At 39.2% G+C, this 26,499-nt stretch overlaps 1 protein-coding gene across 1 annotated transcript in view; it reads right to left on the bottom strand.

The window, feature by feature from the left end:
• Positions 1–26,499, bottom strand: part of EPS8 (epidermal growth factor receptor pathway substrate 8) — a 782,257-nt gene that overhangs the window by 607,646 nt on the left and 148,112 nt on the right. Inside the window, exon 7 of the mRNA XM_053719136.1 lies at positions 5,658–5,806. Within this exon, the coding sequence (XP_053575111.1) occupies positions 5,658–5,806 (149 nt within the window). The remainder of the gene's footprint in view (positions 1–5,657; positions 5,807–26,499) is intronic.

Raw genomic sequence — 26,499 nt, 5'->3', positions numbered from 1 at the left:
ATGAGGTTTAAAAAACGAATTTAAACGTTTACTGGTTTTAATATCAAGAGGACTAGGCTTCTCCATATCTAATGCAATCAACACCTCTTTAAGTAAAGAACGAATAAACTCCATCTTAAAGGGCCATTATACACTCATTTTTTCTTTGCATACATGTTTTGTAGATGATCTATTTATAAAGCCCATAAAGTTTTTTTTTTGTTTTTTTTTAAATGTATAATTTTGCTTATTTTTAAATAACATTGCTCTGATTTTCAGACTCCTAACCAAGCCCCAACGTTTTATGTGAATACCGTCAGCTACCTTCTCCAGCTTGCTCCTGTTTGTGTAAAGGGTCTTTTCATATGCAAAAGAAGGGGGAGGGGGGAGTGTCTTATTTCCCACTTGCAGTGGGCTTTCCAGCTACCTTTTCAACAGAGCTAAACTAAGAGGTTCTAAGTAAGTTTTTAAACCATTTTATACTGGATTTTTATATCAGTATCTGTGCATCTTATTCTTTATAGTAGTGTCTATTACATGCATTTATATGAAAATGAGTGTATACTGTCTCTTTAAATAAATATGAAGATTTGTCAGTGTCAATATCTGAGGCAGAATCTTCTGAACCAGATAGATCCTAATCAGAGATAGATAAATCAGAATGTTGGCGGTCATTTAAAAATTCATCTGATTTATGAGAAGTTTTAAAAAAGACCTTTTACGTTTATTAGAAGGTGGTATAACAGACAGGGCCTTCCGAATAGAATTAGAAACAAATTCTCTCACATTAACAGGAATATCCTGAACATTAGATGTTGAAGGAACAACAACAGGTAATGGATTATTACTAATGGAAATACTATCTGCTTTTGAAAGTTTATCATGACAACTAACACAAACTACAGCCGGAGGAACAGTTACCACAAGTTTACAACAAATGCACTTAGCTTTGGTCGAACCGACATCAGGCAGCAGCATTCCAGAAGTAGATTCTGATACAGGGTCAGATTGCGACATCTTGCAATATGTAATAGAAAAAGCAACATATAAAGCAAAATTATCAAATTCCTTAAATGACAGTTTCAGGAATGGGAAAAAATGCAAACAGAATAAGCCTCTGGTAACCAGAAGCAAAAAGAAACAAAGACTTAAATAATGTCAAAAAAACTGGCACCAAGAAGGACGCCCACAATTGACAAATATTTGGGCGCCAAAAACGTCTGCAACAAACACGAGCGTCATAGATGAAGCAACTACGTAAAAACTCTTGGCGTCACCTACGATGCCGGAAATTACGTCATTGATGTTAAACAAACGTAATTCTCGCGCCAAAAAAGTATTGCGCAAAAAAAGCCGTAATAAATTCTAGCATTTTTTGCACCCGCAAGCCTAACAGCCCACAATTTAGAAAAAAAGTAAAATGAAAAATTTTCAGGTAAGAAAAAATTTATTTATATGCATTTCCCAAAAATGAAACTGACAGTCTGTAAGAAGGAAATGTACTGATTAACCTGAATCATGGCAAATATAAGTATAAAACATATATTTAGAACTTTACATATAAAGTGCCAAACCATAGCTGAGAGTGTTATAAATAAAATAAGACTTACTTACCAAAAGACACTCATCTACATATAGTAGATAGCCAAACCAGTACTGAAACGAGAATTAGCAGAGGTAATGGTATATAAGAGTATATCATTGATCTAAAAAGGGAGGTAGGAGAAGAATCTCTACGACCGATAACAGAGAACCTATGAAATAGATCCCAGATAGGATGACCATAGCATTCAATAGTCAATACTCCTTTCACATCCCTCTGTCATTCACTGGACTCTGAGAGGAAAACCGGGCTCCAGCGTGCTGCGAATCGCATATCAACGTAGAAATCTAGCACAAACTTACTTCACCACCTCCATAGGAGGTGAAGTTTGTAAAACTGAATTGTGGGTGTGGTGGGGGGTGTATTTATAGGCATTTTGAGGTTTGGGAAACTTTGCCCCTCCTGGTAGGAATGTATATCCCATACGTCACTAGCTCATGGACTCTTGCCAATTACATGAAAGAAAGAAGTACTGTCTTCCATGGGAATAGTAGTACGTTTAGCAAGAGTAAAAATAGCCCCATCAACTTTGGGGATTTTTTTCCCAAAACTCTAATCTAGCCGCTGACAAAGGGTACAACCTTTTAAACCGAGAAGGAGGAATGAAAGAAGTACCAGGCTTAACCCATTCCTTAGCAATCACATCAGAAATAGCATCAGGAACTGGAAAAACCTCAGGAGTAACCACAGGAGGTTTATAAACAGAATTTAAATGTTTACTAATTTTGATATCAAGAGGACTAGACTCCTCAATATCCAAAGTAACCAGCACTTCTTTTTCACAAGGAACGAATATACTCAATCTTGAAAAGATAAGTAGATTTGTCAGGGTCAATGTCTGAGGTAGGATCTTCTGAATCAGAGAGATCCTCATCAGAAGAGGATATATCAGTATGTTGTCGGTCATCAGAAATTTCATCAATTTTATGAGAAGTTTTAGAAGACCTTTTATGTTTATTAGAAGGCGGAATAGCAGACAAAGCCTTCTGTATCGCATCAGCAATATAATTTTTCATATCAACAGGGATATCGTACATTAGATATTGAAGGAACAACAGAAACTGTACTAGTACTGATGGAAATGTTTTCTGTGTGCAAAGGCTAATCATGACAACTGTTACATACTATAGCTGGAGATATAATCTCAGCTAATTTACAACAGATACACTTAGCTTTGGTAGAACTGTGATCAGGTAGCAGGGTTTCAACAGTTGCTTCTGAGACAGGATCAGATTGAGACATCTTGCAAAATGTTAAAGAAAATAAAACAACATTAAAGCAAAATTTACAATTTCCTTATATGGCAGTTTCAGGAATGGGAAAAAATGCAAACAGCATACCCTCCGAGAATATAGAAGGCAAGAGGCATATAGGAAGTGGGGTGAAAAATAAACCGCAAATAATATCCGGAAATGACGCAACTTGCGTCATCACAGACGCAACCTCGTGCAAGGAACCCTGGAATCAACTAAGACGCCGGAAATGACAAACTTGTGTCATCAAAGACGTACCTTCACGCCAAAAAAATTCTCGCGCCAAGAATTACGCAATAAATAACAGCATTTTGCGCCCTCGCAAGCTTAATTTTGCCCCGCAAAATTAAAAGAAAAGCAGTCAATTTTGAAAAAAGGACTATACCCTAGGTAAGACAAATAACCTCCTAAACATGCTTCCCAAACTGAAACTGATAGTCTGCAAAAGGAAGTATACATAGACCTGACTCATGGCAAATATAAGTAAAATACATATATTTAAAACTTTATATTAATACATAAAGCACCAAACCATAACTGAGAGTGTCTTAAATAAGAAAAACATACTTACCAAAAGACACCCATCCACATATAGCAGATAGCCAAACCAGTACTGAAAAAGTATCAGCAGAGGTAATGGTATATAAAGAGTATATCGTCTATCTGAAAGGGGAGGTAGGAGATGAATCCCTATGACTGATAACAGAAAACCTTTGAAAAGATTTCTCGCGAAGAAAACTATAAAAATCAATAGGTGATACTCCTTTCACATCCCTCTAACAAACACTGTACTCAGAGGAATTGGGCTTCAAAATGCTTAGAAGCGCTTATCATAGAAGAAATCATTGAAATCAAGCACAAACTTACTTCACCACCTCCAAAGGAGGCAAAGTTTGAAAAACTGAATTGTGGGTGTGGTGAGGGGTGTATGTATAGGCATTTTGAGGTTTGGGAAACTTTGCCCCTCCTGGTAGGATTGTATATCCCATATGTCACTAGCTCATGGACTCTTGGCAATTACATGAAAGAAAAAGTAACATGTAATTTGGAAGACTTTTGGTAGACTGTCAAATTCTATGTTTCTATAATAGCCATAGAACAAGTTTCTGAGTTGTTCGTTTCTGGTAGAGTGCTTCTCTCTTTGTATGAATTTGTATTATGACCCTGGGGAGGTCTCTCTAAGGGTGATGGGGAAACTAGACGTGGACTATTTGCCCAGTGTGCTTAGAGGAATATAGATGCACTGATGAGGCCCACAGAAAACCAGAGGTTTTCAATCATGTTCCTTGTTCAGAGAATTGTCTGGTATTTTAGGGGCAGGACTGACCAAACTCAGTGGGATCAGACTGATATACTTCAGGAAAGTTTTTCTCTGTGAAAAGCACAACTAGGCTAGAAAATAAGCTGCTCCTAGGAGGTAGTTTGCCATAGAACAAGCTACTGAGCTGTTTGTTCCTGGTAGAGTGCTTCTCTCTTTGTATGAATTTGTATAATGACCCTGTGGAGATCTCCCTAAGGGTGATGGGGGAAACCAGACATGGACTCCTTGCCCAGTGTGCTTAAAGGAATATGGCTGCACTTCACTGACAAAGCCCACAGAAGGCCGAAATGATCACCTGGAGTTGCCATGTTCCTTGTTCAAAGGAGAATTGCCTGATATTTCAGGGCTGGACTGATCTTCCTCGGCGGGATCAGACGCATACACTTCAGGAAAGTTTTCCTCTGTGAAAAGCACAAAAAAAGGTTGCTCCTAGGTGGTAACTCTCCATAGAACAAGCTGAGCTTTTGTCTGTTCCTAGTAAAGAGCTGCTCTCTTTGTAAATATTTAACCCCTATAGTTATAGAGCAGGATGTTCAAATAGCATCCTACTTTTCAACTCCACACCACCATTTGACAACTAGTCATTAAGATTGAAAGGAATCTTTCTTATAAAAGTGTAAATAGTACTTATCCTTTTCCTGTGTCAGGGAAAACTGCCTTGACATTCCTGTAACTAACACTGTTTGCCTGGAAGGGGATTATAGTAAGAGCACATTGGGGAAACATTCAAACTCTAAAACTAACATATCAAAACTCAGCTAAGAGATTGACATGGCATCTAAATACTCCCCTGACACTCTCATGAAGGAAACAATCCATTGTGGGCATGAATTCTGCAGAGCACCTCTAATCTCTGCCTACCTTCATGAAGGAGGCAAAGAACTACTGGTAGGGTAGGGGAAGTAGGAGGGATAATGAATGCTCTGTTTGGGGTGTCTTCTGCCTCCACCTGGTGGCAAGGTGAAGTATTTCACATAAGTAAGAATAGGAATTTGTGGACTCTAACTGCCATTAGAAAGAAATTATACTTACCAATAGAGACTAGTCCAAAAGAAAATAAGCAGAAGATAGCCAAACCAGTACTGAAACATATCAGCAAAGGTTATGGAATAGGTGTATATTGCAGATCCACAGAGGGAGGCAAATACAAGTCCCTACAGCCAATTATGGAAGGTTTATGAAACAAATCCTATAAGGAAAAAAAAGAATTACAAACCGTACCCCATATATATCCCTCTGACAAGCCCTGTAACCTGAGGGGAAACAAGGCCTCAATAAAATACTGAAAAACACTCTCTATGAAGAATCATATGCACATTTTCATTCTTCAACCACCTCCATAGGAGACAAAGTAAAGACTGGGGTATAAGTGAGATTGGAGGGATTGTATAGGGCTCTTGAGGTAGGGGAATCTTTGCCTCCTCCTAGTGGTAGAGAAGAGTAATTCCCCAGGAGTAATGGATCATAGACATCAAATAAACAGGAATATAATTTTCATTACCTTGATTTGTTCCACGTGTCACCCAAAGATGCCCAAAATGCTTTTTCCTCCATATTGAGAATGAACTGTAAGAAATCCAGTGCATCCTTTATTAGCAGAGGGCTCAGTATCGTGCTTGCAAGTGCTGGACCACCAGTTGCCTCCACCATCTAGAAATAAATAAAAAATAGCAGGTGATCTTACACATTTAGCAACAGGTGATCTTACACATGCAACATAGTAACATTGTAAATGAGGTTGAAAAAAGGCTTAAGTCCATCAAGTTCAACCTATATAAATCTAATATACTTCCAAAAAAGCTCCAGTTAAGCTTAAAAAAAGCCATTAAAAGGTGACCCATTTAGCACAAGCAATAAAATCCCTGCATTCTGTTTCTACCCAGAAAACATAATTTATAAAAGAACTTACCTGATAAATTAATTTCTTTCATAGTGGCAAGAGTTCATGAGCTAGTGTCGTATGGGATATACATTCCTACAAGGAGGGGGAAAAGTTTCCCAAACCCCAAAATGCCTATAAATACACCCCTCACCACACACATACCTCAGTTTTAACGTATAGCCAAGTAGTGAGGTGTAAAAAGGAGTAAAAAGGCATACAAAAAGAGGAACTGGAAAAATAATGTGCTTTTATACAAAAAATCATAACCACCAAAAATAGGGTGGGTCTCAGACTCTTGCCACTATAAAAGAAATTAATTTATCAGGTAAGTTCTTACATAAATTATGTTTTCTTTCATGTAAATGGCAAGAGTCCATGAGCTAGTGACGTATGGGATATAATACCCAAGATGTGGAAATCCACAGAGTCACTAGAGAGGGAGGGATAAAATAAAAACAGCTATTTCCGCTGCAAAAATTAAAACCAAATAATAATTAAAGAATAAATAAATAAATAAATAAATAAAGAAGCTCCATTCTTGAAAGCCCAAGAAGTGGCAACTGATCTCGTAGAATGAGCTGTAATTCTTTGAGGCAGACACTGCTCTGCCTCCAAATAAGCCTTGTGAATCAAAAGTTTTAACCAAGATGCATAAGAAATGGCAGATACTTTCTGACCTTTCCTGGAACCAGAGAAAATAACGAATAAACTAGAAGCCTTTCTGAAATCCTTGGTAGCCTCAACATAGTATTTCAAATATCTTACTACATCCAAAGGCCTAGATTTGGAGTTTGGCGGTAAAAGGGCTGTTAACGCTCCGCGGGCTTTTTTCTGGCCGCACCATAAATTTAACTCTGGTATCGAGAGTTCTAACAAATGCTGCGTTAGGCTCCAAAAAAGGAGCGTATAGCATTTTTACCGCAAATGCAACTCTCGATACCAGAGTTGCTTACGGACGCGGCCAGCTTCAAAAACGTGTTCGTGCACGATTCTCCCATAGAAAACAATGGGGCTGTTTGAGCTGAAAAAAAACCTAACACCTGCAAAAAAGCAGCGTTCAGCTCCTAACGCAGCCCCATTGTTTCCTATGGGGAAACACTTCCTACGTCTGCACCTAACACTCTAACATGTACCCCGAGTCTAAACACCCCTAACCTTACACTTATTAACCCCTAATCTGCCGCCCCCGCTATCGCTGACCCCTGCATATTTTTTTTAACCCCTAATCTGCCGCTCCGTAAACCGCCGCAACCTACGTTATCCCTATGTACCCCTAATCTGCTGCCCTAACATCGCCGACCCCTATATTATATTTATTAACCCCTAATCTGCCCCCCTCAACGTCGCCGACACCTGCCTACACTTATTAACCCCTAATCTGCCGAGCGGACCTGAGCGCTACTATAATAAAGTTATTAACCCCTAACCCGCCTCACTAACCCTATCATAAATAGAAGAACAAAATCAATCCTGGGATTGAAGAAAGTGTACACTTGTTTAGCACTCTTTCCCTAATTAATGGTGGCAATAATTGAACAGTATATAGGTATACTAGAGAAGGAGGTGTGCTTGGATTTTTTAAAATATAACCTTTATTGGGTAATTTAAAATAAAAACACAAACAAAATCACACACATACAGTTAAGTTAAAAATACAGGTTTGGGTCAATTGGTTTAATTTAATAATCTTGGATTTGGAAAGGAGTTGTGGCATACACAAGGTATGATTCAAATAGAATAATTCTCTGTTTGGAGTATTGAGTAGAAGTCCAATAGGGAACTTATATTCTTCACACTTGTATTCTGATAGTTGGAACTTTAGACCACTTTCTTGTGGACTTTGCTATATATTTTTTATCTCTATTTCAAGGTGGGATCCCAAGTTGTAACACTTTTACATTTAAGAACTAGCAGTTATCAGGTTGGTACTATATATGGAATTATATATGTCACTGTCTAGGGACTCTAGGTGGAAGTTTCTAGTTACTTGTGAGATGCTTTGTGTCTTCTTGTCTATTACACTATGCGTGAATTATATGCATCAATTTTTTGGACTTCCAATTTTGTTCCTGGTGTCTAGTATATTGTTCCATATATCTGAGACATTGTAAACTGCTATAGTAATGAATGCAGTATAGTGTTCCCCCTGGGGTAAATAATACCAGCAGTCTATAGACGTGTTTAAAGTAATGAACTTGCGTCTGCTACTATTATATCTTCTGTATATACATGCTACCGATGTATATCTTAAGTGAGTTTGAAGAAAATATTAACTGGGCTCTCAAGTCTGTTTGAGAGTTTGCCACTTGTATAGAGCTAGGTTGATCTAAAAGTTTTTTTATTCCTTTTTTCTATACAGATTTTTCTATTCTCTTGGCATAGATTTTAGTGAATTACGTTTTCTAAAATAAAAGGTCACTTTGTATCTGGCCAAGTAGAAAATAAGCTGCTTGATTCGCCAGGTGAAAAAGATGTTAGTATATTATTGTAACCTAACTCAACTTAAAAATTGTTCTTTGATTTAGCACAACTTATATTTTCTCAATTTTGTAATGTATGTTCAGTATTATGGTACAATATCTGGACAGAGTTTCTTTTACTTTACTTTGTATTTGAATCTCTTTCTGATGATAATATTTAAAATAGACTGTTAGGTAGTTAAATCTTAGGAAACACTGTCTGAATTGTTCTTATATTTCACTACTATATGATAGTATTTCACCGGTAACTTCTTACTGCTGTTTGAGTGATTAGTAAGACTATACAGACTGTATATTCATAAAGGGTGAGAAAAAAATATATCCCTACTGCATCTTAGCGCTAAATATTACTGGTAACTTCTTATGGTCATTAGGCAGAATAGAGAGAGTATTATTTTTTTTTTAAAAATCCAAGCACACCTCCTTCTCTAGTATACCTATATACTGTTCAATTATTGCCACCATTAATTAGGGAAAGAGTGCTAAACAAGTGTACACTTTCTTCAATCCCAGGATTGATTTTGTTCTTTTGTTCAAACCAGTACACAGCACCTCAGCCACTTTGTAATATACTCAATCTGGGCCAAAAATATAAATTGGTGGATATTATATCCCATCAATAAACCCAGACATTAACAGGATACCCTAATTGCCAAATTTCAGCAGTGCCATTAGTACTTTGTTTTTCGTTGTCCTATCATAAATAGTATTAACCCCTAATCTGCCCTCCCTAACATCGCCGACACCTACCTTCAATTATTAACCCCTAATCTGCCGAGCGGAGCTCACCGCTATTCTAATAAATTGATTAACCCCTAAAGCTAAGTCTAACCCTAACACTAACACCCCCCTAACTTAAATATAATTTACATCTAACGAAATAAATTAACTCTTATTAAATAAATGATTCCTATTTAAAGCTAAATACTTACCTGTAAAATAAATCCTAATATAGCTACAATATAAATTATAATTATATTATAGCTATTTTAGGATTAATATTTATTTTACAGGCAACTTGGTATTTATTTTAACTAGGTACAATAGCTATTAAATAGTTAAGAACTATTTAATAGTTACCTAGTTAAAATAATTACAAATTTACCTGTAAAATAAATCCTAACCTAAGATATAATTAAACCTAACACTACCCTATCAATAAAATAATTAAATAAACTACCTACAATTACCTACAATTAACCTAACACTACACTATCAATAAATTAATTAAACACAATTCCTACAAATAAATACAATTAAATAAACTAGCTAAAGTACAAAAAATAAAAAAGAACTAAGTTACAAAAAATAAAAAAATATTTACAAACATAAGAAAAATATTACAACAATTTTAAACTAATTACACCTACTCTAAGCCCCCTAATAAAATAACAAAGCCCCCCAAAATAAAAAATTCCCTACCCTATTCTAAATTAAAAAAGTTACAAGCTCTTTTACCTTACCAGCCCTGAACAGGGCCCTTTGCGGGGCATGCCCCAAGAATTTCAGCTATTTTGCCTGTAAAAGAATAAATACAATACCCCCCCCCAACATTACAACCCACCACCCACATACCCCTAATCTAACCCAAACCCCCTTAAATAAACCTAACACTAAGCCCCTGAAGATCTTCCTACCTTGTCTTCACCATCCAGGTATCACCGATCCGTCCTGGCTCCAACATCTTCATCCAACCCAAGCGGGGGTTGGCGATCCATCATCCGGTGCTGAAGAGGTCCAGAAGAGGCTCCAAAGTCTTCCTCCTATCCGGCAAGAAGAGGACATCCGGACCGGCAAACATCTTCTCCAAGCGGCATCTTCGATCTTCTTCCATCCGGTGCGGAGCGGGTCCATCTTGAAGCAGGCGACGCGGATCCATCCTCTTCTTCCGTTGTCTCCCGACTAATGACGGTTCCTTTAAGGGACATCATCCAAGATGGCGTCCCTCGAATTCCGATTGGCTGATAGGATTCTATCAGCCAATCGGAATTAAGGTAGGAATTTTCTGATTGGCTGATGGAATCAGCCAATCATAATCAAGTTCAATCCGATTGGCTGATCCAATCAGCCAATCAGATTGAGCTCGCATTCTATTGGCTGTTCCGATCAGCCAATAGAATGCGAGCTCAATCTGATTGGCTGATTGGATCAGCCAATAGGATTGAACTTGATTCTGATTGGCTGATTCCATCAGCCAATCAGAAAATTCCTACCTTAATTCCGATTGGCTGATAGAATCCTATCAGCCAATCGGAATTCGAGGGACGCCATCTTGGATGACGTCCCTTAAAGGAACCGTCATTAGTCGGGAGACAACGGAAGAAGAGGATGGATCCGCGTCGCCTGCTTCAAGATGGACCCGCTCCGCACCGGATGGAAGAAGATCGAAGATGCCGCTTGGAGAAGATGTTTGCCGGTCCGGATGTCCTCTTCTTGCCAGATAGGAGGAAGACTTTGGAGCCTCTTCTGGACCTCTTCAGCACCGGATGATGGATCGCCAACCCCCGCTTGGGTTGGATGAAGATGTTGGAGCCAGGACGGATCGGTGATACCTGGATGGTGAAGACAAGGTAGGAAGATCTTCAGGGGCTTAGTGTTAGGTTTATTTAAGGGGGGTTTGGGTTAGATTAGGGGTATGTGGGTGGTGGGTTGTAATGTTGGGGGGGGGGGGGTATTGTATTTATTCTTTTACAGGCAAAATAGCTTAAATTCTTGGGGCATGCCCCGCAAAGGGCCCTGTTCAGGGCTGGTAAGGTAAAAGAGCTTGTAACTTTTTTAATTTAGAATAGGGTAGGGAATTTTTTATTTTGGGGGGCTTTGTTATTTTATTAGGGGGCTTAGAGTAGGTGTAATTAGTTTAAAATTGTTGTAATATTTTTCTTATGTTTGTAAATATTTTTTTATTTTTTGTAACTTATTTCTTTTTTATTTTTTGTACTTTAGCTAGTTTATTTAATTGTATTTATTTGTAGGAATTGTGTTTAATTAATTTATTGATAGTGTAGTGTTAGGTTAATTGTAGGTAATTGTAGGTAGTTTATTTAATTATTTTATTGATAGGGTAGTGTTAGGTTTAATTATATCTTAGGTTAGGATTTATTTTACAGGTAAATTTGTAATTATTTTAACTAGGTAACTATTAAATAGTTCTTAACTATTTAATAGCTATTGTACCTAGTTAAAATAAATACCAAGTTGCCTGTAAAATAAATATTAATCCTAAAATAGCTATAATATAATTATAATTTATATTGTAGCTATATTAGGATTTATTTTACAGGTAAGTATTTAGCTTTAAATAGGAATCATTTATTTAATAAGAGTTAATTTATTTCGTTAGATGTAAATTATATTTAAGTTAGGGGGGTGTTAGTGTTAGGGTTAGACTTAGCTTTAGGGGTTAATCAATTTATTAGAATAGCGGTGAGCTCCGCTCGGCAGATTAGGGGTTAATAATTGAAGGTAGGTGTCGGCGATGTTAGGGAGGGCAGATTAGGGGTTAATACTATTTATGATAGGGTTAGTGAGGCGGGTTAGGAGTTAATAACTTTATTATAGTAGCGCTCAGGTCCGCTCGGCAGATTAGGGGTTAATAAGTGTAGGCAGGTGTCGGCGACGTTGAGGGGGGCAGATTAGGGGTTAATAAATATAATATAGGGGTCGGCGGTGTTAGGGGTAGCAGATTAGGGGTACATAGGGATAACGTAGGTGGCGGCGCTTTGCGGTCGGAAGATTAGGGGTTAATTATTTTAAGTAGCTGGCGGCGACGTTGTGGGGGGCAGGTTAGGGGTTAATAAATGTAATACAGGGGTCGGCGGGGTTAGGGGCAGCAGATTAGGGGTACATAAGTATGACGTAGGTGGCGGTCGGCAGATTAGGGGTTAAAAATTTTAATCGAGTGGCGGCGATGTGGGGGGAGCTCGGTTTAGGGGTACATAGGTAGTTTATGGGTGTTAGTGTACTTTAGGGTACAGTAGTTAAGAGCTTTATGAACCGGCGTTAGCCAGAAAGCTCTTAACTCCTGCTATTTTCAGGCGGCTGGAGTTTTGTCGTTAGAGCTCTAACGCTCACTTCAGAAACGACTCTAAATACCAGCGTTAGAAAGATCCCATTGAAAAGATAGGATACGCAATTGACGTAAGGGGATCTGCGGTATGGAAAAGTCGCGGCTGAAAAGTGAGCGTTAGACCCTTTAATCACTGACTCCAAATACCAGCGGGCGGCCAAAACCAGCGTTAGGAGCCTCTAACGCTGGTTTTGACGGCTACCGCCGAACTCCAAATCTAGGCCAAAGAATGTAGAGATCTCTCAAGAGAATTTTTTAGGATTAGGACACAAAGAAGGAACAACAATTTCCCTACTAATGTTAGAATTCACAACCTTAGGTAAAAATTTAAACGAAGTCCGTAAAACCACTTTATCTTGATGGAATATCAGATAAGGAGAATCACAAGAGAGAACCAATAACTCAGAAACTCTTCTAGCAGACGAGATAGCCAAAAGAAATAACACTTTACAAGAAAGTAGTTTTATATCCAAAGAATGCATAGGCTCAAAAGGAGGAGCCTGCACAATTCTTAAAACCAAATTAAGACTCCAAGGCAGAGAAATAGACTTAATAACAGGTTTGATGTGAACCAAAGCCTGAACAAAACTGTGATTATCAGGAAGTTTAGCAATCTTTCTATGAAATAAAACAGAAAGAGCAGAGATCTTTCCTTTTAAAGTATTTGCAGACAAACCCTTATCCAAACCATCCTGAAGAAACTGTAAAATCAGAGGAATTCTAAAAGAATGCCAAGAAAAATTATGAGAGGAGCACCATGAAATATAGGTTTTTCAAACCCAAAAATAAATCTTCCTTGAATCAGACTTATGAGCCTGTAACATAGTGTTAAGTCACTGGATCAGAGAAACCTCTATGATTAAGAACTAAGCGTTCAATTTCCATACCTTCAATGAGACAGAAGGTCTGGCCTTAAAGGAAGTGGCCAAGGCTGGCAACTGGATATCCTGAAAATATCTGCATACCAGAACCTGTGAGGCCATGCGGGTGCTATCAGAAACACATGAGATTGTTCCATAATGATCTTGGAGATCACCTTTGGAAGAAGAACTAGAGGCGGAAAAATGTAAGCAGGTTGGTAAAGCATCCATCATCTCTGCCTGAGGATCCTTGGATCTGAAAAGATATCTGGGAAGTTTCTTGTTCAAACGAGAGGCCATCAAATCTATTTCTAAAAGACCCCACATTTGTACAATCTAATGAAACACATCTGGATGGAGAGACCACTCCCCCGGATGCGAAGTCTGACGACTGAGATAATCCGCTTCCCAATTGTCTACTCCTGGAATATGAATTGCAGAGATTAGACAAGAGTTGGACTCCGCCCAAGAAAGTATCTGAGATACTTCTTTCATTGCTAAAGGGCTGTGAGTCCCTCCCTGATGATTAACATATGCCACTGTTGTGATATTGTCTGTCTGAAAATGAATGAAAAGTTTTCTCTTTAACAGAGGCCAAGCCTGAAGATCTCTGAAGATAGCACAGAGATCTAAAATATTGATTGATAACCTCGCCTCTTGAGGTTTCCAAATCCCTTGTGCAGTCAGAGACCCCCAGACAGCTCCCCAACCTGTAAGACTTGCATCTGTTGAAATCAAAGTTCAGGAAGGACAAACAAAAGAGGCCCCTTGAATAATCCGATGATGGGCCAACCACCATGATAGAGAGAGTTGAATGCTTGGATTTAAGTATATTAGTTGTGATATCCGAGTATAATCCCTGCACCATTGATTCAGCATGCAAATCTGCAGAGGTTTCATATGAAAACGAGCAAAGGGGATTGTGTCTGATGCTGCAGTCATAAGACCTAAAACTTCCATGCACATGGCCACTGAAGAGAACGATCGAGACTGAAGGTTTAGACAAGCTAAAACCAATTTAATTTGTCTCTTGTCTGTTAAAGACAAAGTCATGGAAACTGAATCTATCTGGAAACCTAAAAAGGTGACCTTTGTCTGAGGAATCAAGAAACTATTTTGTAAATTGATCCTCCAACCATGCCTTTGAAGAAACAACACTAGTTGTTTCGTGTGAGATTCTGCTAAATGAAAAGACTGAGCTAGTACCAAGATATTGTCCAAATAAGGAAATACTGCAAAACCCTGCTCTCTGATTACAGATAGAAGGGCACCGAAAACCTTCAAAAAGATTGTTGGAGCTGTTGCTAGGCCAAATGGAAGAGCAACAAACTGGTAATGCTCATCTAGAAAATAGAAGATATGATAGAGAGAGTTGGATGGAAGAGCAATAAACTCGTAATGCTCATCTAGAAAAGAGAATCTCAGAAACCGATAATGGTCTGGATGAAATGGAATATGAAGATAAGCATCCTGCACGTCTATTGTGGACATAAAATGCCCTTGCTGAACAAAAGGCAGAGTAGTCCTTATAGTCACCATCTTGAAAGTTGGGACTCTTGCAAAATTATTTAAAAGTTTCAGATCCAGAACTGGTCTGGAAGAATTTTCTTTCTTTGGGAAAATGAATATATTTGAATAGAACCCCAGACCCTGTTCCTTTAGAGGAACTGGAACAATCACCCCTGAAAGCTCTAGATCTGAAACACACTTCAGAAAAGCCTGAGCCTTCACAGGATTTGTTGGAACATGTGAAAGAAATAATCTTCTCACGGGAGGTCTCATTCTGAAACCTATTGGATATCTTTGAGACACAATATTCTGAATCCACTGATTCTGAATGGAACCTGACCAAATCTGCCCCAAATCTGCCCCCCACCAGCTGAACTGGATTGAGGGCCGCACCTTCATGCAGTCTTTGGGGCTGGATTTGGTTTCTTATAAGGCATGGTTTTATTCCAATTTGAAGATGGTCTCCAATTGGAACCAGAGGTCTTAAGGGAAGGGGTCGACTTTTGTTCCTTATTCTGGAAAAAGGAACAAAAACGATTAGGAGCCTTAAATGTACCTTTAGACTTTTTATCTTGAGGTTAAAAAACTCCTTTCCCCCCAGTGATAGTGGAAATAATAGAATCCAATTGAGAACCAAATAGATCCTTACATTAGAAAGATAAAGATAATCTAGATTTAGACACCATGTCAGCATTCCAAGATTTAAGCCATAAAGCTCTTCTGGCTAAAATAGCTAAAGACATAGATTTAACATCGATCTTAATAACTGTCAAATATAGCATCACAAATTAAATTATTAGCATGTTGAAGCAGTAGAATAATGCTGGATAAATCATGGTCTTCTACCTGACGAGCTAAACTAACCAAAAGGTTGAAGCAGCAGCCACATCAGCCATAGAAATGGCAGGTCTAAAAATATAACAAGAATGAAAATAATTTCCTTAGATAAGATTCAATTTTTCTATCTAAAGGATCCTTAAAATAAGTACTATCTTCCATAGGAATAGTAGAACGTTTGGCAAGAGTGGAAATAGCCCCATCACTCTTAGGGACTTTTTCCCAAAACTCTATATTGGCCACAGGGAAAGGATACAACTTCTTAAACCTAGATGAAGGATTAAGAGAGGAACCAGGTTTAAAACATTCTTTAGCAATCATATCAGAAACAGCATCTGGAAAAGGAAAAACCTCAGGAGCAGCCTTAGGAGGTTTTAAAACAGAATTTAAATGTTTACTGGCTTTGTTATCAAGAGGACTAGACTCTTCAATACCCAAAGTAACCATAACTTCCTTTCACAAAGAGCAAATATAATCAATCTTAAACAGATAGGAAGATTTGTCAATTTCAGAATCTGAATCAGGATCCTCTGAACCAGAGGACATTTCAGTATGCTGTCAGTCAATACAAAGTTCATCAGAAATATGAAGTTTTAAAAGACCTTTTACGTTTAATCGAAGGCGGAATAGCAGACATAGGGGCATATTTATCAAGCTCTGTATGGAGCTTGAAGCCCAGCTTATGCTAAAATAAAATATAAAAATAAGCATTATAGCTCTTGATAATATAAAAAGAACCAGAAGCAATAAAGGAAGAGGGGTCATATACAAAACATTTGGCGGAAAGTATGACGCAAAAGGAAGTTAAAAAAAAAATGTTGGTGCCAAAGCTAACATCAGGAAATGACACAACTCGCGTCATAACAAGCGCGACTTCGCGCCAAAACAACTTACGTCAACAAAGATGCATGAAATGATGAGACTTGCGTCACCTTAGACGCAATTCCGCGGCAAAACATTTTGCACCAAGAATGACTCCATAAAGAACAGCATAAGTAGAACCCTAAGTAAGAAAAATAATCTTCCCAAATAAAAATTCCATACTGAAACTGATAGTCTGCAGAAAAGTGAAATATACATAGACCTGACTCTTGGCAAATATAAGCAAATACTTTATAACAAAGCGCCAAACATAGCTGAGAGTGTCTTAAAAAATGATACATACTTACCGGAAGACACCCATCCACATATAGCAGATAGCCAAACCAGTACTGAAACATATCAGCAGAGGTAATGGTACAAGAGTATATAGCAGACAGCTAAACCAGTACTGAAACATATCAGCAGAGGTAATGGTACAAGCGTATATAGCAGACAGCTAAACCAGTACTGAAACATATCAGCAGAGGTAATGGTACAAGAGTATATAGCAGACATCTAAACCAGTACTGAAACGTAACAGCAGAGGTAATGGTACAAGAGTATATAGCAGACAGCTAAACCAGTACAGAAACATATCAGCAGAGGTAATGGTACAAGCGTATATAGCAGACAGCTAAACCAGTACTGAAACATATCAGCAGAGGTAATGGTACAAGCGTATATAGCAGACAGCTAAACCAGTACTGAAACATATCAGCAGAGGTAATGGTACAAGAGTATATAGCAGACAACTAAACCAGTACTGAAACATATCAGCAGAAGTAATGGTACAAGAGTATATAGCAGACAGCTAAACCAGTACTGAAACATATCAGCATAGGTAATGGTAGAGTATATAGCAGACAGCTAAACCAGTACTGAAACATATTGGCAGAGGTAATGGTATAGGAGTATATAGCAGACAGCTAAACCAGTACTGAAACATATCAGCAGAGGTAATGGTACAAGAGTATATAGCAGACAGCTAAATCAGTACTGAAACATATCAGCAGAGGTAATGGTACAAGAGTATATAGCAGACAGCTAAACCAGTACTGAAACGTATCAGCAGAGGTAATGGTATAAGAGTATATAGCAGACAGCTAAACCAATACTGAAACATATCAGTAGAGATAATGGTACAAGAGTATATAGCAGACAGCTAAACCGGTACTGAAACGTATCAGCAGAGGTAATGGTACAAGAGTATATAGCAGACAGCTAAACCAGTACTGAAACGTATCAGCAGAGGTAATGGTATAGGAGTATATAGCAGACAGCTAAACCAGTACTGAAACATATCAGCAGAGGTAATGGTACAAGAGTATATAGCAGACAGCTAAGCCAGTACTAAAACATATCAGCAGAGGTAACGGTACAAGAGTATATAGCAGACAGCTAAACCAGTACTAAAACATATCAGCAGAGGTAACGGTACAAGAGTATATAGCAGACAGCTAAACCAGTACTGAAACATATCAGCAGAGGTAATGGTACAAGAGTATATAGCAGACAGCTAAACCAGTACTAAAACATATCAGCAGAGGTAACGGTACAAGAGTATATAGCAGACAGCTAAACCAGTACTGAAACATATCAGCAGAGGTAATGGTACAAGAGTATATAGCAGACAGCTAAACCAGTACTGAAACATATCAGCAGAGGTAATGGTACAAGAGTATATAGCAGACAGCTAAAAAAGTACTGAAACATATCAGCAGAGGTAATGGTACAAGAGTATATAGCAGACAGCTAAACCAGTACTGAAACATATCAGCAGAGGTAATGGTACAAGAGTATATAGCAGACAGCTAAACCAATACTGAAACATATCAGTAGAAATAATGGTACAAGAGTATATAGCAGACAGCTAAACCGGTACTGAAACATATCAGCAGAGGTAATGGTACAAGAGTATATAGCAGACAGCTAAACCAGTACTGAAACATATCAGCAGAGGTAATGGTACAAGAGTATATAGCAGACATCTAAACCAGTACTGAAACGTAACAGCAGAGGTAATGGTACAAGAGTATATAGCAGACAGCTAAACCAGTACTGAAACATATCAGCAGAGGTAATGGTACAAGAGTATATAGCAGACAGCTAAACCAGTACTGAAACATATCAGCAGAAGTAATGGTACAAGAGTATATAGCAGACAGCTAAATCAGTACTGAAACATATCAGCAGAGGTAATGGTACAAGAGTATATAGCAGACAGCTAAACCAGTACTGAAACCTATCAGCAGAGGTAATGGTACAAGAGTATATAGCAGACAGCTAAACCAGTACTGAAACATATCAGCAGAGGTAATGGTACAAGAGTATATAGCAGACAGCTAAACCAGTACTGAAACAAATCAGCAGAGGTAATGGTAAAGGAGTATATAGCAGACAGCTAAACCAGTACTGAAACGTATCAGCAGAGGTAATGGTACAAGAGTATATAGCAGACAGCTAAACCAGTACTGAAACGTATCAGCAGAGGTAATGGTACAAGAGTATATAGCACACAGCTAAACCAGTACTGAAACATATCAGCAGAGGTAATGGTACAAGAGTATATAGCAGACAGCTAAACCAGTACTAAAACATATCAGCAGAGGTAACGGTACAAGAGTATATAGCAGACAGCTAAACCAGTACTGAAACACATCAGCAGAGGTAATGGTACAAGAGTATAAAGCAGACAGCTAAACCAGTACTGAAACAAATCAGCAGAGGTAATGGTAAAGGAGTATATAGCAGACAGCTAAACCAGTACTGAAACATATCAGCAGAGGTAATGGTACAAGAGTATATAGCAGACAGCTAAACCAGTACTGAAACAAATCAGCAGAGGTAATGGTAAAGGAGTATATAGCAGACAGCTAAACCAGTACTGAAACATATCAGCAGAAGTAATGGTACAAGAGTATATAGCAGACAGCTAAACCAGTACTGAAACATATCAGCAGAGGTAATGGTACAAGAGTATATAGCAGACAGCTAAACCAGTACTGAAACGTATCAGCAGAGGTAATGGTAAAGGAGTATATAGCAGACAGCTAAACCAGTACTGAAACATATCAGCAGAGGTAATGGTACAAGAGTATATAGCAGACAGCTAAACCAGTACTGAAACATATCAGCAGAGATAATGGTACAAGAGTATATAGCAGACAGCTAAACCAGTACTGAAACGTATCAGCAGAGGTAATGGTAAAGGAGTATATAGCAGACAGCTAAACCAGTACTGAAACATATCAGCAGAGGTAATGGTACAAGAGTATATAGCAGACAGCTAAACCAGTACTGAAACGTATCAGCAGAGGTAATGGTACAAGAGTATATAGCAGACAGCTAAACCAGTACAGAAACATATCAGCAGAGGTAATGGTACAAGAGTATATAGCAGACAGCTAAACCAGTACTGAAACATATCAGCAGAGGTAATGGTACAAGAGTATATAGCAGACAGCTAAACCAGTACTGAAACATATCAGCAGAGGTAATGGTAAAGGAGTATATAGCAGACAGCTAAACCAGTACTGAAACATATCAGCAGAGGTAATGGTAAAGGAGTATATAGCAGACAGCTAAACCAGTACTGAAACATATCAGCAGAGGTAATGGTACAAGAGTATATAGCAGACAGCTAAACCAGTACAGAAACATATCAGCAGAGGTAATGGTACAAGAGTATATAGCAGACAGCTAAACCAGTACTGAAACATATCAGCAGAGGTAATGGTACAAGAGTATATAGCAGACAGCTAAACCAGTACTGAAACAAATCAGCAGAGGTAATGGTAAAGGAGTATATAGCAGACAGCTAAACCAGTACTGAAACATATCAGCAGAGGTAATGGTAAAGGAGTATATAGCAGACAGCTAAACCAGTACTGAAACATATCAGCAGAGGTAATGGTACAAGAGTATATAGCAGACAGCTAAACCAGTACTGAAATGTATCAGCAGAGGTAATGGTATAGGAGTATATAGCAGACAGCTAAACCAGTACTGAAACATATCAGCAGAGGTAATGGTACAAGAGTATATAGCAGACAACTAAACCAGTACTGAAACTTATCAGCAGAGGTAATGGTACAAGAGTATATAGCAGACAGCTAAACCAGTACTGAAACGTATCAGCAGAGGTAATGGTACAAGAGTATATAGCAGACAGCTAAATCAGTACTGAAACATATCAGCAGAGGTAATGGTACAAGAGTATATAGCAGACAGCTAAACCAGTACTGAAACATATCAGCAGAGGTAATGGTACAAGAGTATATAGCAGACAGCTAAACCAGTACTGAAACATATCAGCAGAGGTAATGGTAGAGGAGTATATAGCAGACAGCTAAACCAGTACTGAAACATATCAGCAGAGGTAATAGTACAAGAGTATATAGCAGACAGCTAAACCAGTACTGAAACATATCAGCAGAGGTAATGGTAGAGGAGTATATAGCAGACAGCTAAACCAGTACTGAAACATATCAGCAGAGGTAATGGTAGAGGAGTATATAGCAGACAGCTAAACCAGTACTGAAACATATCAGCAGAGGTAATGGTACAAGAGTATATAGCAGACAGCTAAACCAGTACTGAAACAAATCAGCAGAGGTAATGGTAAAGGAGTATATAGCAGACAGCTAAACCAGTACTGAAACATATCAGCAGAGGTAATGGTACAAGAGTATATAGCAGACAGCTAAACCAGTACTGAAACATATCAGCAGAGGTAATGGTAAAGGAGTATATAGCAGACAGTTAAACCAGTACTGAAACATATCAGCAGAGGTAATGGTAAAGGAGTATATAGCAGACAGCTAAACCAGTACTGAAACATATCAGCAGAGGTAATGGTACAAGAATATATAGCAGACAGCTAAACCAGTACTGAAACATATCAGCAGAGGTAATGGTACAAGAGTATATAGCAGACAGCTAAACCAGTACTGAAACATATCAGCAGAGGTAATGGTACAAGAGTATATAGCAGACAGCTAAACCAGTACTGAAACAAATCAGCAGAGGTAATGGTAAAGGAGTATATAGCAGACAGCTAAACCAGTACTGAAACATATCAGCAGAGGTAATGGTAAAGGAGTATATAGCAGACAGCTAAACCAGTACTGAAACATATCAGCAGAGGTAATGGTACAAGAGTATATAGCAGACAGCTAAACCAGTACTGAAATGTATCAGCAGAGGTAATGGTATAGGAGTATATAGCAGACAGCTAAACCAGTACTGAAACATATCAGCAGAGGTAATGGTACAAGAGTATATAGCAGACAACTAAACCAGTACTGAAACATATCAGCAGAGGTAATGGTACAAGAGTATATAGCAGACAGCTAAACCAGTACTGAAACATATCAGCAGAGGTAATGGTACAAGAGTATATAGCAGACAGCTAAACCAGTACTGAAACATATCAGCAGAGGTAATGGTAGAGGAGTATATAGCAGACAGCTAAACCAGTACTGAAACATATCAGCAGAGGTAATGGTAGAGGAGTATATAGCAGACAGCTAAACCAGTACTGAAACATATCAGCAGAGGTAATGGTAGAGGAGTATATAGCAGACAGCTAAACCAGTACTGAAACATATCAGCAGAGGTAATGGTACAAGAGTATATAGCAGACAGCTAAACCAGTACTGAAACATATCAGCAGAGGTAATGGTACAAGAGTATATAGCAGACAGCTAAACCAGTACTGAAACATATCAGCAGAGGTAATGGTACAAGAGTATATAGCAGACAGCTAAACCAGTACTGAAACATATCAGCAGACGTAATGGTACAAGAGTATATAGCAGACAGCTAAACCAGTACTGAAACATATCAGCAGAGGTAATGGTAGAGTATATAGCAGACAGCTAAACCAGTACTGAAACATATCAGCAGAGGTAATGGTAGAGGAGTATATAGCAGACAGCTAAACCAGTACTGAAACATATCAGCAGAGGTAATAGTACAAGAGTATATAGCAGACAGCTAAACCAGTACTGAAACATATCAGCAGAGGTAATGGTAGAGGAGTATATAGCAGACAGCTAAACCAGTACTGAAACATATCAGCAGAGGTAATGGTAGAGGAGTATATAGCAGACAGCTAAACCAGTACTGAAACATATCAGCAGAGGTAATGGTACAAGAGTATATAGCAGACAGCTAAACCAGTACTGAAACATATCAGCAGAGGTAATGGTACAGGAGTATATAGCAGACAGATAAACCAATACTGAAACATATCAGCAGAGGTAATGGTACAAGAGTATATAGCAGACAGCTAAACCGGTACTGAAACATATCAGCAGAGGTAATGGTACAAGAGTATATAGCAGACAACTAAACCAGTACTGAAACATATCAGCAGAGGTAATGGTAGAGGAGTATATAGCAGACAGCTAAACCAGTACTGAAACATATCAGCAGAGGTAATGGTACAAGAGTATATAGCAGACAGCTAAACCAGTACTGAAACATATCAGCAGAGGTAATGGTACAAGAGTATATAGCAGACAGCTAAACCAGTACTGAAACCGATCAGCAGAGGTAATGGTACAAGAGTATATAGCAGACAGCTAAACCAGTACTGAAACATATCAGCAGAGGTAAAAGTACAAGAGTATATAGCAGACAGCTAAACCAGTACTGAAACATATCAGCAGAGATAATGGTACAAGAGTATATAGCAGACAGCTAAACCAGTACTGAAACGTATCAGCAGAGGTAATGGTACAAGCAGGGCCGGTGCTAGGATTTTTGGCCACACAGGCGAGGATAAATTTTGCGCCCCCCCCCATTTTATTTTTTACCATTGATGTTTTTTACAAAATGTTACAAAGATGTATTAAAAAAAAAATTAACAGAATTTATGTTTACCTGATAAATTACTTTCTCCAACAGTGTGTCCGGTCCACGGCGTCATCCTTACTTGTGGGATATTCTCTTCCCCAACAGGAAATGGCAAAGAGCCCAGCAAAGCTGGTCACATGATCCCTCCTAGGCTCCGCCTACCCCAGTCATTCGACCGACGTTAAGGAGGAATATTTGCATAGGAGAAACCATATGGTACCGTGGTGACTGTAGTTAAAGAAAAAAATTATCAGACCTGATTAAAAAAACCAGGGCGGGCCGTGGACCGGACACACCGTTGGAGAAAGTAATTTATCAGGTAAACATAAATTCTGTTTTCTCCAACATAGGTGTGTCCGGTCCACGGCGTCATCCTTACTTGTGGGAACCAATACCAAAGCTTTAGGACACGGATGAAGGGAGGGAGCAAATCAGGTCACCTAAATGGAAGGCACCACGGCTTGCAAAACCTTTCTCCCAAAAATAGCCTCAGAAGAAGCAAAAGTATCAAACTTGTAAAATTTGGTAAAAGTGTGCAGTGAAGACCAAGTCGCTGCCCTACATATCTGATCAACAGAAGCCTCGTTCTTGAAGGCCCATGTGGAAGCCACAGCCCTAGTGGAATGAGCTGTGATTCTTTCGGGAGGCTGCCGTCCGGCAGTCTCGTAAGCCAATCTGATGATGCTTTTAATCCAAAAAGAGAGAGAGGTAGAAGTTGCTTTTTGACCTCTCCTTTTACCGGAATAAACAACAAACAAGGAAGATGTTTGTCTAAAATCCTTTGTAGCATCTAAATAGAATTTTAGAGCGCGAACAACATCCAAATTGTGCAACAAACGTTCCTTCTTTGAAACTGGTTTCGGACACAGAGAAGGTACGATAATCTCCTGGTTAATGTTTTTGTTAGAAACAACTTTTGGAAGAAAACCAGGTTTAGTACGTAAAACCACCTTATCTGCATGGAACACCAGATAAGGAGGAGAACACTGCAGAGCAGATAATTCTGAAACTCTTCTAGCAGAAGAAATTGCAACTAAAAACAAAACTTTCCAAGATAATAACTTAATATCAACGGAATGCAAGGGTTCAAACGGAACCCCCTGAAGAACTGAAAGAACTAAATTGAGACTCCAAGGAGGAGTCAAAGGTTTGTAAACAGGCTTAATTCTAACCAGAGCCTGAACAAAGGCTTGAACATCTGGCACAGCGGCCAGCTTTTTGTGAAGTAACACAGACAAGGCAGAAATCTGTCCCTTCAGGGAACTTGCAGATAATCCTTTTTCCAATCCTTCTTGAAGGAAGGATAGAATCCTAGGAATCTTAACCTTGTCCCAAGGGAATCCTTGAGATTCACACCAACAGATATATTTTTTCCAAATTTTGTGGTAATCTTTCTAGTTACAGGCTTTCTGGCCTGAACAAGAGTATCGATAACAGAATCTGAGAATCCTCGCTTCGATAAGATCAAGCGTTCAATCTCCAAGCAGTCAGCTGGAGTGAAACCAGATTCGGATGTTCGAACGGACCCTGAACAAGAAGGTCTGGTCTCAAAGGTAGCTTCCAAGGAGGAGCCGATGACATATTCACCAGATCTGCATACCAAGTCCTGCGTGGCCACGCAGGAGCTATCAAAATCACCGACGCCCTCTCCTGATTGATCCTGGCTACCAGCCTGGGGATGAGAGGAAACGGCGGGAACACATAAGCTAGTTTGAAGGTCCAAGGTGCTACTAGTGCATCCACTAGAGCCGCCTTGGGATCCCTGGATCTGGACCCGTAGCAAGGAACTTTGAAGTTCTGACGAGAGGCCATCAGATCCATGTCTGGAATGCCCCACAGCTGAGTGACTTGGGCAAAGATTTCCGGATGGAGTTCCCACTCCCCCGGATGCAATGTCTGACGACTCAGAAAATCCGCTTCCCAATTTTCCACTCCTGGGATGTGGATAGCAGACAGGTGGCAGGAGTGATACTCCGCCCATAGAATGATTTTGGTCACTTCTTCCATCGCCAGGGAACTCCTTGTTCCCCCCTGATGGTTGATGTACGCAACAGTTGTCATGTTGTCTGATTGAAACCGTATGAACTTGGCCCTCGCAAGCTGAGGCCAAGCCTTGAGAGCATTGAATATCGCTCTCAGTTCCAGAATATTTATCGGTAGAAGAGATTCTTCCCGAGACCAAAGACCCTGAGCTTTCAGGGATCCCCAGACCGCGCCCCAGCCCATCAGACTGGCGTCGGTCGTGACAATGACCCACTCTGGTCTGCGGAATGTCATCCCTCGTGACAGGTTGTCCAGGGACAGCCACCAATGGAGTGAGTCTCTGGTCCTCTGATTTACTTGTATCTTCGGAGACAAGTCTGTATAGTCCCCATTCCACTGACTGAGCATGCACAGTTGTAATGGTCTTAGATGAATGCGTGCAAAAGGAACTATGTCCATTGCCGCTACCATCAACCCGATCACTTCCATGCACTGAGCTATGGAAGGAAGAGGAACGGAATGAAGTATCCGACAAGAGTCTAGAAGTTTTGTTTTTCTGGCCTCTGTCAGAAAAATCCTCATTTCTAAGGAGTCTATTATTGTTCCCAAGAATGGAACCCTTGTTGACGGAGATAGAGAACTCTTTTCCACGTTCACTTTCCATCCGTGAGACTGAGAAAGGCCAGGACAATGTCCGTGTGAGCCTTTGCTTGAGGAAGGGACGACGCTTGAATCAGAATGTCGTCCAAGTAAGGTACTACAGCAATGCCCCTTGGTCTTAGCACAGCTAGAAGGGACCCTAGTACCTTTGTGAAAATCCTTGGAGCAGTGGCTAATCCGAAAGGAAGCGCCACGAACTGGTAATGTTTGTCCAGGAATGCGAACCTCAGGAACCGATGATGTTCCTTGTGGATAGGAATATGTAGATACGCATCCTTTAAATCCACCGTGGTCATGAATTGACCTTCCTGGATGGAAGGAAGAATAGTTCGAATGGTTTCCAT

Source organism: Bombina bombina, chromosome 6 (genome assembly GCF_027579735.1).
Source record: "Bombina bombina isolate aBomBom1 chromosome 6, aBomBom1.pri, whole genome shotgun sequence".
Classification (NCBI taxonomy): Eukaryota; Metazoa; Chordata; class Amphibia; order Anura; family Bombinatoridae; genus Bombina; species Bombina bombina.
The sequence above is the reverse complement of the archived record's forward strand: the minus strand, read 5'-3'. Positions and strand labels throughout refer to the sequence as shown.